At 40.8% G+C, this 14858-nt stretch overlaps 1 protein-coding gene and 1 long non-coding RNA gene across 18 annotated transcripts in view; one reads left to right on the top strand and one right to left on the bottom strand.

Annotated features, from left to right (window-relative positions):
• Positions 1 to 1566: 1566 nt before the first annotated feature.
• DTNA (dystrobrevin alpha) overlaps positions 1567 to 14858 on the bottom strand; it is a 233951-nt gene continuing 220659 nt past the window's right edge. For 16 of the 17 annotated variants that reach the window (XM_049821425.1, XM_049821415.1, XM_049821434.1 and 13 more), the window contains 2 exons: positions 11559 to 11605; positions 1567 to 4826 (listed from right to left, as the gene is read on the bottom strand). In XM_049821425.1, the coding sequence (XP_049677382.1) occupies positions 11588 to 11605 (18 nt within the window). In that variant the 3' untranslated portion in view covers positions 1567 to 4826; positions 11559 to 11587. Of the gene's footprint in view, positions 4827 to 10289; positions 10893 to 11558; positions 11606 to 14858 lie in introns of those variants that run through there. The other variant, XM_049821409.1, reaches the window with a different exon arrangement.
• On the top strand, positions 3391 to 14841 carry LOC126047642 (uncharacterized). The gene is made up of 4 exons (XR_007508650.1): positions 3391 to 3480; positions 5752 to 5842; positions 11612 to 11815; positions 14390 to 14841. It is a non-coding gene; the product is annotated as an uncharacterized LOC126047642 (long non-coding RNA).

The following is a 14858-nucleotide window of genomic DNA, read 5'->3' as shown; positions in this document are numbered from 1 at the left end:
CTATGTTTTGGATTTGTGCTGGAAACAGCGTTGATCACTCTGGGATGTTTTCGTTCCTGCTGAGCAGTGCTGTCACAGCGTCAAGGCCTTTTCTGCTTCTCACCCCACCCCACCAGCGAGGAGGCTGGGGGGGCACAAGAAATTGGGAGGGGACACAGCTGGGACAGCTGACCCCAACTGACCACAGGGGTATTCCAGACCATAGGATGTCATGCTCAGCATACAACGCTGGGGGAAGAAGAAGGAAGTGGGGACATTTGGAGTGATGGCGTTTGTCTTCCCAAGTCACCATTAGGCGTGATGGAGCCCTGCTTTCCTGGAGATGGCTGAACACCTGCCTGCCCATGGGAAGTGGTGAATGAATTCCTCGTTTTTCTGTGCTTGTGTGTGCGGCTTTTGCTTTACCTATTAAACTGTCTTTCTCTCAGCCCACGAGTTTTCTCGCTTTTTGCCTTCTGATTCTCTCCCCCATCCCACTGTGAGGGAGGTGAGTGAGCGGCTGCGTGGGGCTTAGCTGCCAGCTGGGGTTAAACCATGACACCTCCTGACTGCCTTTGCCATGCTTGGAGATACTTCATCACAACAAACTTGTTGCTTTAAGTAACAGCTCTTGCTTTGTGCTCTTTTAGGTTAGCAACTAGTTGTAATTACCAACACCTGATATGGAAAGACATCCTAAAATCATAATTGGAAAAACAAAGACTTCATGTCTTTCTGCAATTAAAGATAACATGTGACTGAGTATGGTAATGCCATTAAAATGCACCTTTTCCAAGGTTTTGGTCCTTCTAAGGACAGAGAGAGAGAGAAACACAGTGGGTAAGAAAAATTACACTACTGCAGATAGTTTAGGTTGCTGAGGACCAGGGTCCCCTTATAGGTCTGTACCGGGCACCTCATCAGGCCCCTGATGACTCTGCTTACTGTCATTTTCCTTGCTGTTAAGTGGAAGCAGGGCAAGATGTTTTACAGACAGGGAAACTGCATTTTCAGGTTGTGAAACTGCTAAAGATATAGAGAATCAAGAAAGGAAGAAAGAAGAAACTGCCTGGACCACTGAAAGCAGGCGCTGCTTGGTACCATGCTCAAAGTCCTGGGGGAAGTGGTGGAAGGAGTTCTCTTGCACGAGGTGGAGGAGATGGTGTGGGTGAAGCAAAGACTGCTTGCTGTGCCATGGGGACACGTTTTTCCTTCCCTACTGAAAAAACCCGCTGCTTGGGCACCATGGAACAGGACTTCCAAAACCAAAATAAGCCACAAAAGTGATGGTCCATAAATTACTTTTAAAAATCTTTTTAATGAAGAAATAATTCCATTCCAAAATATAGACACACAATTAAATAGTTTAATCACTTCAAAATATAACATGTCCCCATTAGGTTCCAACACACACACACACAAAACAATACTTAACAGCAATACAAAAAACCCATACAATAGCAGTTCTGTTACAATACCAATGAATATCGTGACATCTTTAGTGCCTCTGTATCTGTCTCAAGTGGTGTCAAGTACAGTAGTTTTAAAAATGTCTTACAGTTAGTAGCCTCAAGATGTAACTCTTCACACTATTTTTTTTTTTTTTTGGTTCAAAAGTAAAAATGCCCTTTTGCCTTCAGGACACAGTGGAGTGCTTGTTGTTCACAGCTCCGTCTGCTGAATTGAACCAACGTGATTACAGCAACCCGAGGTTGCAATATTTACAAGGTCTATCTACAGTAATTGCCAAGAACCAATAAGGATGGGAGAAGATGACTGAAAGTAAAGGCGGACACACTTATGATAAATTATGATGCAACAATTTGGCTCATGCATATAAGAAAATACATATTATATCACAACAAAGGCCACACACCTTTTTATGCAGTTTAGTTAACATTACTACTTACAGACAACCCATTCTCCACCTTCGCTTTGGACATTCAAGGACCCTATACATCTTCACATCCCTGTCTCCTGATTCCAAACCACTGGTTTCCCTCCAGTGACAGTAAAACCACCCGGAGTTTCGACTGCTGTGGTGGGCCATTGGTAGTTAAGAAAAGGCCCACACCAGGGACCTCTTCTGTAACTCTGTTTGTTTCAATGACCACAAACCACAACCAAAATAATATTCAGCAAGCAGACAAAGACCAGCTGGGCAAAAATGCAGCCAGCTTAACAGTTGGAAAATGCTTAAAATAGATATTTGGAGAGCCAAGTAAGAGGTGCTTCATCTCGGAACTCCAGGGCGTAAGGGACCCATAGCTCTGCCGGGGACCACCTTGTTGACACCAGCCTGAGAGAAAGGCGCTTGATACATCAACTTTTTTCCTTACTCCTAGTCCGGAAGCCCTTGCAATGGTTTTATTCTATTGCATCTATTTTAAGCATAGTGATAATGAGCACGCAGACATTAAGATGATGGGAGGGATCTATTACTCTGGGTACAGTTAAACATGACATGGGTTGAATTAGTCAGCCATTGCATGTAGCTGTGTTCTAGCTTGTTTTATCTCTGTTCAGGAAATGCTTGCCTGGAATCCTGAGCTGACAACAACATCTACAGCTTCACTGGAGTAGCTTTAAACGTGGAGTGCTAGGCACTAGTGGAGGCTCACCCATTCCTGAGAGGAGGTTGGAGGAGGGGGCATCGGAGGATATGGTGCCAGCCTTACCAGGATGGCACATATCCCAGGAGCAAAGACCAGCGACTGCAAAAATGAAAAGCTTACATGAAGGTATCTGGATGCCTTAGTATGCATTTGGATGTCCAAGACCAAGCCCAGATACGCAAGAAGATGCGGACAAGAGATCTGCGTACGCAATAATACAATATGAAAGTGAAAAATGGCAGCAGCTCTTTCATACAGATACTCGTTCCCTAACGCACAGTGCCCAGGGAAACAGCCACGAGCCTAGAGAGCGCCTGCAAACAAGTGGACTTACTGGGTCGAGCTATATAGCAATCTCACATAAATATGGCAGCATACGTCCACGTCACCATGAAAGCGAGGACAGACAAACCACATTAACCTGCTTTAGATGAGTATCTCATCACTCGCTGTAGGCAAACTGTGCTGGTGTGAAATATCTGTATGAAACGCCACTGTTTTCAGGGCTGTTAGTGTCACTTCAGGTCAGCCAGATACTGGAAGCTGTAATATTGTATTAGGGCAGTAAAATGACATTAGCGCAGAGGTCATCCCGAGCTAACACACTGCGCTTCTCAGGAGGGCTGTGCGGCCAGCACGTAACGCTGCACTGTGCTACTGCCCGGCTTCTGGTCTCGCTGCTCCTGGCCTGGCTCCGATTTCTCTGCACGGCAGTGCCTATGTGCCATACCGGTGTCATCTTTATTTCCAAGCAGCAGTACGTTGTGGGGAGGACATCACAGCTAGCTTGTGTCAATCCCTGCTCGGGAGCATCTGCAGGTTTTTAGTCACAGCAGAGCCAAGACTTTTTAGTTAGCAATCTCACTGCCTAACCCCAAATGGCCAGGTAAGCCCCCTTTCTCCTGAAATGCCTTTATACTTGAAACATACTAAACCGGACAAAACTCCAATTCTGTAACTGTATGCCTGTCCTTTCGAAAAAATCCATCGCTTTTCTTGTGCTTTTCACCGATAGCTATTTCTCCATCCAGCTCCGAGAGAGTCTCACTACACATTTCCAAGAGTGCATGCAGAACATCTGGTGGCTGGCTAAGGCAATACACATTCGGAAATAAAAAGAAAACAGTTGCAAGCGCACTTTAAGCCTGTACATTTAAAGCTGAAGGCCTCGAAAATAACATAATTGGGGGGGGGGGGGGAGGGGAGGGAAGGAGGAGGGGCAGAGAGATGGAAAGAGCCAGTTTGTTGAACACATGCTTACTAAAGCTAAAACATCAATGAAACAATTCCATGGAGGATTATACGTAACATCAGTCAGTTCAGGGATCTTATGGCACCTGTGGTTTATAAACAGCTTTAGCAACGAGTATTTCAAAACATAGTTCACAGTTTTAAGAAGATCTGTGCTGATTTAAAAACTAGATTCTATATCATTTGAATGTCACCTTTTGTATATGATATCTATTTGGAAAAAAAATATTTACACTAACTTCTATGGCTGATTTGTTAGATTATTTTGAAAGAAACATTCCTAAGTTACACATTAGCCCTAAATTAGAGAGGTTTTTTATTAATATTATTAATTATATTACTATTATTATTTTAGTACATTTTGTATAAGTCTTAATTTAAAGACTTGCAAACAAATTGCAAATATAGTCTGGTACTTTGCTTTTTGGGCTACTAGATATATACACTCAGGAGTATAATCATTCAGTGTTAAATGCATAATTGTAGCTTTTTATTTCTTCTGTGGAAAAAATGTACAGTGTATAGTAAACCAATCTACTAAAATCTCAAAGTATTCAGAAATCAAATTTCTATCTATAAACAGTATTGTCATTGTAAACTGAACAGGTTCAATATCATGTGCAAAGGGTTTACGTGAGTTATTAATACCGCCATCCTTTGTAACAGCAGTACGTACATCAGTCTGTTTTCTTCACCGGTAATGAGCCATGTTACAGAAGATGTAGCTAATATAAGTTAGCTTTAAACAAAAGTCTTGTTGTCAAAAACACACATCTACAAACTACAACTCTTAGAACAAAAGTACTGTGCTACAGTCCTCAGAACTTAGTTATGTGATTTTTTTGTCAAGAGACGCTGCACCTCTTGGTTCCACTCTTCTGTGAGGTTTGCAGCCGAGTTTTCTTCATCGTCTGTCCGAAAGCAGCTCTCCTCATCATCAGTTCTTACGTAGCTTTCGTTGTCTGTCTGACTGCAGCTTGCCTGTTGAGGAATGTTTAGGGAAGGCTTTTAAAAGGAGTGCTGGTTTAAGATGCTGCACCCACACAGGCAGAGCAAGTAAAGCCTCTGCCTGCTGCTTTACCAAGAGAAAAAAGGAGAAGCTGGCCAATTCCTGTGGTTATCCCTGAAAAAGTTAGAAAACTGAAAAAGCCATTCGACCATAGGTATTTCAGCTGTAAACAGAAACTTACAGGGCACTTGGGAAGTCGGAAACTCTTCTTGCCATGGGTGAGAAGACTGCTGCCTGCTCTGCTGTGGCACCCTGGGGTAACTGGGTCTACACTGACACAGATTTGTGGATGTTCCCACTTTCCCTTCCCTTTTTACCCTTCCAGGTTTCTCTATAAATAGATTATTGTAATGAAACTATGGATTATTCCCTTTGTGCAACAGCATTCAGCCACCTTCACCATCAGGAGCTCCCCGCCATGTGTAAACGTCTTACCCTTAATTTACATGCTCAGGTGTATTTCCCTATGTCTAAAAAGAAACACAGTTACTTAAATGGATGATTCTGGGTGCTATAGCTCATAAATAGCCCAATCTGCTGGTGCACCAATTTCTCCTTGGTGCTCCTCCACATCCTGAAGCATCAGTAAGTATCTTAAATTCCTATATTGGAGGCATCAAAGTTTTAGCTGGTAATGGGAAATGCTTGACAGACGACTGCTGCTCTTCCTCGTAACTACGTCAGGATCTACAGTCAGGTAATACTGCAAAATTCTGCTTTTGGCATATTTATCGTAAAGGCACTGTTTACACACTTGACCTTTCAGAGTTAAGGAGCTCATCCTTTTTCTCTTGAACTACCTCAGACAGAAAACCAATTCGCATTGCCTGAGGTCTGATAAATAACAGCATAAAAGACCAAACCCTACTGACACGAAATCTTTTCTACTCATTTCAGACATAAAGCTGGTCTACAAGATGAGAGACGAAATGCAAATTACTTCAGCAAAAAAGAGTTAAATTAAAGCTGATGAATGAAGAAAGATCAGGTAGTTAAGCTTGCTGATTCTCCTTCCTGATACCATTTGATTGTATTAATTATTCAAGCACAAACGCTTCCATCTGATTCCTTAATACCTAAGCATCCCAAATGGTATGATGATCCTAATTTAGTATCTCCTTGTGTCAGGCAGTTACAAAAGACATAGCATTAATATTTTGTTGATGAATGGAAAGAATGCACTGCAAGTCAAGTGAGAGGTTTATAAAAAATTTCCGTGGTACATTTTAAACGAGTATTTTTTAAAAATCAGACATGCATCTGTACTGCTTAAGTCTGCAAATTAATTTGGAAATCTTAGTAAAAGAAAATCTTGCTCTTCACAAGTCAGCCAAAAAATGCAAATGAAAGGCATGGAAGAGGTCAGTTCTTAGCTGCCCGGGACTGATTTTTATTGAATCAATTGCAGGGTTATGTAAATACAGGTACATCTCATATTTCTTGATGGTATCATTATAAACCACAAGAGCAAAATAAAGAGTGGCTTGTGAAACACTGGATGCATTAAGATGCATTGATAGTACTGCTAAGTATATGGGTTTGCTTCAAATTTTCTGGATAAATTACTGCTCTTTGGTGGAGTGTGGAGAGGGTTATTCTAAATTCTCTCAAGGCTTCTCTCTGTTCCACAGCTAGCATTGGGATAGAGAGTTTTTCATACAAGAAATAGTGAGTACTAATGAACCTCAGAGCTCTAAATTCATTGCAGTGTTTTGGAAATGCCAGAATTAATTCCAAGTTAAGACTCGTATGATTTGGCATGTTATAAAACTGTTTCTTGATCTTTTCTGTAACTTAATCCACAGGTTCTTTTCTGTTACTTATCATTCAGAAATTTTCAAAAAACATTCCTAGCACTTGTGTAATTTTAGAAATAAATTCGCAAAACTAAAGCTGCTTCTTCCCAGTTAACTCAGCCACAGTTCTTCTACAGCTTTTTTACGCCCACATGCTAAGAGGACGAGGACTTAGGGAGAAAAATAAAGAGGAAACCCAAAATATAGCTGAGTGAATGTAGCAGACATTTTTGAAAATTACTGTGCTATCAGCCTGCTGTTATTTTCAAATGGAATGGTCCACATAATGCTGGTTTTTATGTATTTGTTCAGAAAAAAATGAAAAGAGACGCTGAATCATTTGGTTGTGCTAGTAGGGTATGACTTAGGGATGTGAGCAGTTCATCTAATGCCTGTATCCTGCTTCTTCACCCCTGCATCGCTGACTTAGGAGGAAGAGGCTGAAGAAACTGGACTTGCTGAGGCTGGGGCAGAGGTGGCAAGGGAGGATCAGTTAGCAGCTGTTTGAGGGGTAGTTACAAGGATAACAAAGCCAAAATCCTCTTGGCAGTGCTGAAGCACACAAAAAGGACAAATCACATGTTGGGAGGCTCAGGTTGGACATTAGGAAAAAATGAAAACCATGAGGAGGGTGGCACTGTGCTGGGCAGGGGGATGCCCAAAGAGATGGTGAAATTTCCATCTGTGGAGGTTTTAAAGTCTTTGCTAGAGAAAGCCATGGCTGACACGGTCTTGTGTTGGAGCTAGACCTGTCTCAGGTAGGAGACTGGACCGAACGATCCCCCCGAGGGCCCAGCCAACCACTGCACCTACTCCTCTGTGATTTCCCGAGCTCCTGGCATGCAGCCTGCGTGAGGAATGAACCGCAGTGCATGAGCTTTAAATGCAGCCAGTCAGCTCTGACTAGCAGCGTTTGGGGCTCTACAGCCGAAGAGAGGCCAGGGCACAGCTGGGAAATGTGACCTCAGGCAGTGGGCACAGCAAATCTGAAACCTACACATCCGTTAACGGTGGGCTAGTAACCTGACTTGGACCCTGGGCTACGGATCCTGTGTCTCATCTTTCCCAAACAGTAAATGGCCAGGTCCATGTCGCAAAGGGCTGAAAAAGTCACTGGCCAGCGAAGTGCACACTAGCTCTAAAATCTTATTTCTTTCCCAGAAAAAAAACCAGATGCAGGGCAGTTTTGTCTTCACAGCACTTAAACGAATCACCTGTGCCCTTCGGCTTAACAAACAGTCCTTCTGACAGCGGCACACCGGGCAGACTGGACTGACTGCACCATCTCCCTTGGCCCATGGGTTTTATCACCTGACATTTGGCAATATTCCTAATCTCTGCTGGTAAACATGAAAACAGAGTTTGGAGAAAAAGGGAAAAGGTGAGAGAAACATGAAAGTGTTACTCAGTAAGACTTCTGTCCTGGAAAAAGTCAAGTTGAATAAATAATATTTTTTTTAACAATGCATTCATATCAAGAAGTTGAGGTGATTTGGGGGTTTTGTGTTTGAAAAATTACCACCTGTTTCAATACAAACCACTCAGTCACTTTTGCAATGGAAAATGTCACCCATAGCCACTCAAAGCCCCAGACCCCACAATAATTTACGTGATAAGGTTCTGAGTGAGTGAAAGGCTTTGGAGTGGGAATGGAACTGAGTCTTTAATTGAAATTATGACATGTTTTTGTCAAGATACAGAAAATGTGATCACAGTAAAAAATTGAGAACGAAAACTCTAATAAAGACTCTTCCCCGTACTCCCTCTCAGTGGATGCTTTAGGTCTGATTTTTATAAGCTTTTCACACTTCCTTTTCTGTTATAATAATGCATATACATGAATTAGGCATGGCCAACTAAAATGTTGCTATGCCAGCACAAAGAAAGCATTGCTTTAGATAATCTAGGAAATTGTAGGTATCGTGGGAACATGTCCACTGCACAAGTCGACAGCTCGTCATTGAAAATGACAACTTTTTAACCACTTACAGAGGTGGAGGCTTTCTGCTCCCATTGGCTATCCTGGGCAAAAGCCCAACTGCTATCAGCAGATAAAGGCAAAATAACATCAAAGTTGCATGTTCACCTGATTTCAAGATCTGCCTAGAGCCTGCTGAAAAAGAGCTCAAATTCATTCTGTTACTCTGTTAAAAATTAAACAAGTGGTGTTAAAGTACATTTAATGTAAAAAGTAAGCTGAAAACATGATTAAATTATATTTTATATATTACTGGAACCACTTGCTGTCTTGGGAATTTGTTATAGTAGATGTTATTTCAAAATCAATTCTAGGGAACTGCACATAGCTCTTTTAAAAATGCAAATGCAAATAGAATGCAAAAACCCTTAATCAAATAACATCAACACCACTTGTCCATGGCTGATGAATGAAGAAATGAACATAACTCTGTGGCTGCCGATCAGCAGCAATATCACTTATATGAAGCTACAATAAACTGATCTCATTTTTCCCATTTTTTTAAAAAGAAACACAAATGTAATACTGTTGCAAGATAAGAAAGTCTGTTGGCTTTCTACCTCATATGGCCATATAGGCAACTGACAGTATTTGTATCATCATTGATTAATATTATCTTAGAAGTAAAAGCCTTGATGCAATTGCTAAGCTCCAAGCAAGAACCCAACATAAACAGCAAAAGCACTTTAGACATTGAGACTGGTATGAACTATTTTGGATTTAATTTTCCAAGGCTATGAAATATTGGTACCAAATAAAATAGATCAGATATGATAGTCTTCCACATTCACAAGAGAGTCAATCTTGAGAAGACTAAGGCACGCTTATCATGTGTAGATGTATTTATCACAATGTACACAGTTTGTTCTTGTGGTTATAGGTGAAGTGTCAAGTTCACCAGTTTTTGTTGCTCATTTCTATAGGGCCAGGATTTTACAGCTGGTGGGAACGTTTCAGTCTTTGATACTGCCTGAAGGGCTCCCTGGGGAGCTAAAAAGAGTTTCACTATGGAATTAACCAGAGCACAGTGCTTTAAAAAATTTCTTTTTGACGGGGTTTCAAAAGGTTTCAGGAGTATCCAGGAGATAAGATAGTAGCTGAGTCTCCGATCTCTCCTAATTTCAGACAGGATACATATTTTCAAGAAAGCTAGGCTGTACAGCAGTAAGCGTTTCCCCACATCACTATGTTAACACTGCTTCCTAACAAAAAAGGAAACTTTAAATGGGATTGCCTGAGCTTTATAATTCTAATGAAAAGGATTTTTTTTCCACTTAATATTGCAAATAGTTTGTCTGAATGCTACTACCCTTTAAAGTCATAGTTATTCATAATTGTAATTAGATTCAGTTATATATACCATTTCCACTATATACATAGTTAAACACACACATTGTTGTTGAAAGATCTATTTTCCTTTTCGTGTGACCTGATCTATAACTGACAACTGCAACAAAATAGAAGAAGAAAACTTATTTTTCTGGCTGTCAATGTTTAGGAAAATCTACATGTCTCATGCTTTTAACAAGGCTACTGAGAAAATGAATGTAACCTGAGGGGCAATGTAAGGAGAATTTTTATGAGCAGTTATTTGGTGTTTATAGTACTCTGGGTATCGCCATTTATTTGCTTTTCACATCCATTTATTCTGCCTTAGCTGCCAGAGACACTGAGACAGATGCTTCAGAAATACCTAACAGCTTTTAACACTGAAGACTGGCAACTGCTTCCACAAGGTCCACACTTTGACATCCAAATTCTACTGTCATCAGAAGTTGCAAACTCGTTGAATCAGGGTAAAATTTTGCCATCAAAATTGCCATATAAATAAGGTCTAGCATAAAACACGGCATGCAAAATCTAGCAACACTAATTCCTGCTAAAGTTGGCACAGGCTATTCACTGGTTTTGCTTATCTGAACACGACCCTCCTCCCAACGTGAAGTGTCCATTTGATAGCAGACCTTTGGTTGCCTTTAGTTCTGGCTTTAGGGAAGAGACTCAGTTTTCAGACAAGAGTCAGACCCCTGTTTTGATTTCTCCTCCCTTTCTGGCCCTGTTACCCCATGGTTCAGTGTCGCAGTAGGATGGACAGCATCGTCTCACTGCCATTTTTGCAGCAGGGCACTGTACTCTCCTAGCAAGTCAGAAATGCAGTGTCCGCAGATTCAGATGAAGCAAGAAGGAAATGTGTGGTCTCCCATTTCCTGGGCAAATGTTCAGAATAACAGGCTACTTCATAAAAATAGCCATTGTTTGTGTTACTGAAGAAAAAGAGAATTGCTTAACTTGGCATTAAACTCAGTGCTGCAACTGTGAGGTTGGCATGTGTAAGGAACATGACCTGAATATAGGCCAGCAGGGAATTTGTAGACCTTCTTTTCTTATCTCTAAATTGCCAGGCTCTAGCTAGTAGCTGAGTACCTTGCACTTTGGATCGGGGCATTTTAAACTTCCAGAAAACATTGGAGGACACTTCTATGATTAAGTGGCTGGTGGATTGTTTTCTTTAACGTTTGTGATGTTCCAGTCTCACCAGAAATTATTTATTTCAGTTATCCTAGGAAGACTAAAGCATTGTAAGGAATTAAACTCAGGTCTCCTGAAATGTAATCTGATTCCTTATCTTCTGGATAAGGTTTCTCCATATCTGTCATCACCCCCAGGGATGAAAAGCCCATGTTCTTACTTTTAGGGTCAACAAAGGAAGAAGATAAAGGGTGGTGGCCTAACATGAATCTGCAGGAATAGGACCACATTTCAAAAAATTAGAAATTATTTAGAGAGATTTCTAGGCATCCTAACAGAGGTTGAAAGAAGAAAGAAACACCATCGTCACATACACTCAGGCAGCGCAAGGTGCGTTGCAACTGAAATACACATTACGAGGATTAATTCCAAACATTCTTCTAAATTATAATGATACTTACTTGAGAGGAGAGAGAGAAGGATATTGCACTCAACTTTGCAAACTGACCTGTAGGTAACAAAGGACAGAAAACAAGAAGATAACAAATTAAGCCAGTGAGCAGCCAAGCAGTGTATTATTCTGAAGAAAGCCATGCACAAGCCTAGAAATAAAGGGAGCAATTATGGACCCAGAAGATAAACCCAATGAAAAGTGTCTTGCACAACACATTCAGCACAAGACTGTGACAAGAACACAACTGGTAGCAGATGTGGGAGGGTAAGCACTGTTAGCATTTACACTTGTGCACTAAAAGTGTTTTGTTCTGGTACAGATACTTGTTATTTACAACATGCTTAAAAAAAAAAAGAGAAAGAAAGAACCCTCCTTTGAGCTTCCCTGTCCCAGATTTCCTCACGCGTCTTGAGTTTTTTGCGTGTACTTTAATACTAATTTAGAGTTTAGCTTGAAAATCTTGCTTGGAGACAAGGTGACACAAAATAACAAGAGTGGGTTTTGACCAAACATCTTCCATGCTACACTACATCTACATGTTTTTCTAAATGTGCTGCTTTTACACGAAGTGAGACATTTAATAACATAAAAATGGTTACCATGTTATTAGTGAGGTTACCATTCTGTAATCTTAGTAGGAGTTCCCCCTCAGATTTTTTCAGCTGACAACTGCATTATGATAGCTACAGCCACCACCTTTTTTTGGCTATCCAGATGAATGCAGTGTACATGTGAGTACAAATAGTAAAATAGCCTGTAATAAATTGCAATGGTTTGATGCAAAATGAGAATAGTTGACCTGGCCACCGTTCAAAAGGATACCCTAAACAGAAATTTCCCATTTTTCCTTTGTTTTTGCAAGCAGAAAGTTGTGTCTTTAAAGACTACTCAGTGATACTGGTAGAAAAAGGAATAGAATAGAAAAATACCACAAATTAACTGCCAAGTGCAGAGAACAAGCACACGTCTCAGGATCAACACATGACACTATTCAAACAACTCCTAATTATCCTACTGGTCCCTACTAACTTAATACTTTTTCTTGCTTCCTTTAAACCTGTTCCCTAATCAAAAGGGCATCAACCATATTGGGAAGGACTTCTCAAGCGTTGCATGCCTTGGGTCTGTGGTTATCAACTAAAAATAGTTTCTACTTACAAGTCACTACTGTCAAATCATTGGCTGATAGGAGCTGACAATCTCAAAGACAGTGAAGTACATCATGAAATAATTCCTTTTGGAAAAATGCTATTAAATAGAACTTGTCTAGAATGAGGACTTTCTGTTCCCTCAGTGAACACATTTTTGAAAGAAAAAAGCCTTTCTCTTTTTCTGCTTTTTTCCCCTCAGTGGAAATAAATCATGTAAAACAATGGGGAAGAAAGTTCACCTGGATGTAGTTTTGGCTGACCTAAATTCAAAAGCAGTTTTATTCTGACATCGATAGGGAGAAGATTTCTTCCCCTTCTTCTGGGAATGTTGTTGGAAGACAGTAGAAAAGTTCTATTTTGACTGAAGCAAGAGTAATACCCAGTTCTATTGAGTGACATGTGTAACTTCTACTGCACAATGAATGCCCTTATTTTGCAGTGCACATGCATACTCAATTTTGTGCGTATACAAAATTCCATTGTAACTTGTGAAACTCATGTAACACTGTTGCCATATATTGCACTTCCATACTGTAACAAAAGTAGAGTCAAATTGGTCTATCGTTCTTTCTGGAGAAAATGGAATTTTTACCAGCAATAATAATATTTATTATTTGATGCTTGACAGCTGTCACCACTGAGGTACTCCTTCTTTATAACTGACAATTACTTTCCATTGCATCAGCAGTAGCTGCTCATCCTGTTCAGAAGTTAAAAGGCTGTCATTTTTGCCATTTCCTATCTTGGCTAAAAAATTGTGACAAAAAAACCCATGTCACCCACTGTTTCCTTAGTAGATAGTCTATAACAATTCTGCTGCTGTTGTCATGTCCTTAAAGACCTTTGCAACAAAATTACTTTTGGCGGGCTACCATGGGCATGTAGCAGACCTAGGTAAACAACAACAACAAAAAGATGCTCACATCAACCTCAAAACTACCTACAATTTTGATATGAGTCAATGAACTTTTACAAGACTAACTTATCCTAGCAGATTTACAGAAAAGAAGACCAAAGGAGCCACCATTCTTCATTAGATCACAAGCCTGTCAGTCCCAGATTCTTGTCTCCAAATTGGCTGGCAGTGGACAATAGAGAAAAACTACCAGAAAAAAAGGCTAGATTTTGTTAGCTCCCAGCAATCAGCAGTTTAAAAGAATTCCTGCCCAGAAGGTGCTTTTGAACCTCATTTCCATACACCTGATATCTCAGTACCTGCTTAATCCTTTGTTTTGCTCATTTATACTTTTGGTCTCTGTTATACTCTGTAGTGCTGAGTTCCAAATTTTAATTGATCACCATGTGGGAATATAGTTATTTTTGCTTGCTTCCGCTCTGCTCCCAAATAACTGAACTGGGTGTGCCCTCCTACTGACATTACTACCAACATCATAAGAAGTAATGAATTTTATATTAGGATGATCCAAGTCAGAATAATTTAAAAACTGGTGATAGTCCATCACACCAGGTAGAAGTGGAGACCATTATGCAGAAAGGACAGAATACCTACAGAATACCAGCTCCCCCTGGCAAATTTGCTTTACTCAGACTCTTAAACAAATGACCTTTGAAAACTTCCTCAGGGAGTGTTTAATGCCAAATCCCCAGGCTTCTCTATACTAGATGCTTGTTGAATACCTGGTCCTCTGGGATACTGTTCATTTCATACCCTTTCCTCTCCTTCCAGATTCTGACAATGACAATAACACACAGACTGCACTTGAGCTTCGGTTCACACTGCAGAAACCATTATGGATGTTTTTTGCTACTGGAGAAAAAAAATAACCTAAATATAGCAAGAACTCAGCTTGACACCACCAACCAGCCTCTGTGGCAGGGGTGAATGAGGTCTAAGTGACTTGGTAGGTACTGGCAGAGAACAAGCTCAGGGGCAATTCTGTCCCACCTGATGCCCTGGTAAGCTTAAGGATTACTCTTGTGTGCCTCAGGCAGCGTGGTCTTCCTGGATATGCACAAAGGCTAGATGCATGTGTGTCTGTGGAAGAGAACAACAGCAGTTTTTGGAATGTGGCTGCTCTAGCAACTGAGAAGAGATCATGCCTCAGGGCCCAGGACAGGTTGAGAAGGGCACTGGGCAGCTAAGGTGCATCGCTCTTTCTCACTTATGGAGGTACATGGGCAGACGGTGTCCTTCT

The sequence above is a fragment of the Accipiter gentilis genome, chromosome 2 (assembly GCF_929443795.1).
Source record: "Accipiter gentilis chromosome 2, bAccGen1.1, whole genome shotgun sequence".
Lineage (NCBI taxonomy): Eukaryota > Metazoa > Chordata > Aves > Accipitriformes > Accipitridae > Astur > Astur gentilis.
The sequence above is the reverse complement of the archived record's forward strand: the minus strand, read 5'-3'. Positions and strand labels throughout refer to the sequence as shown.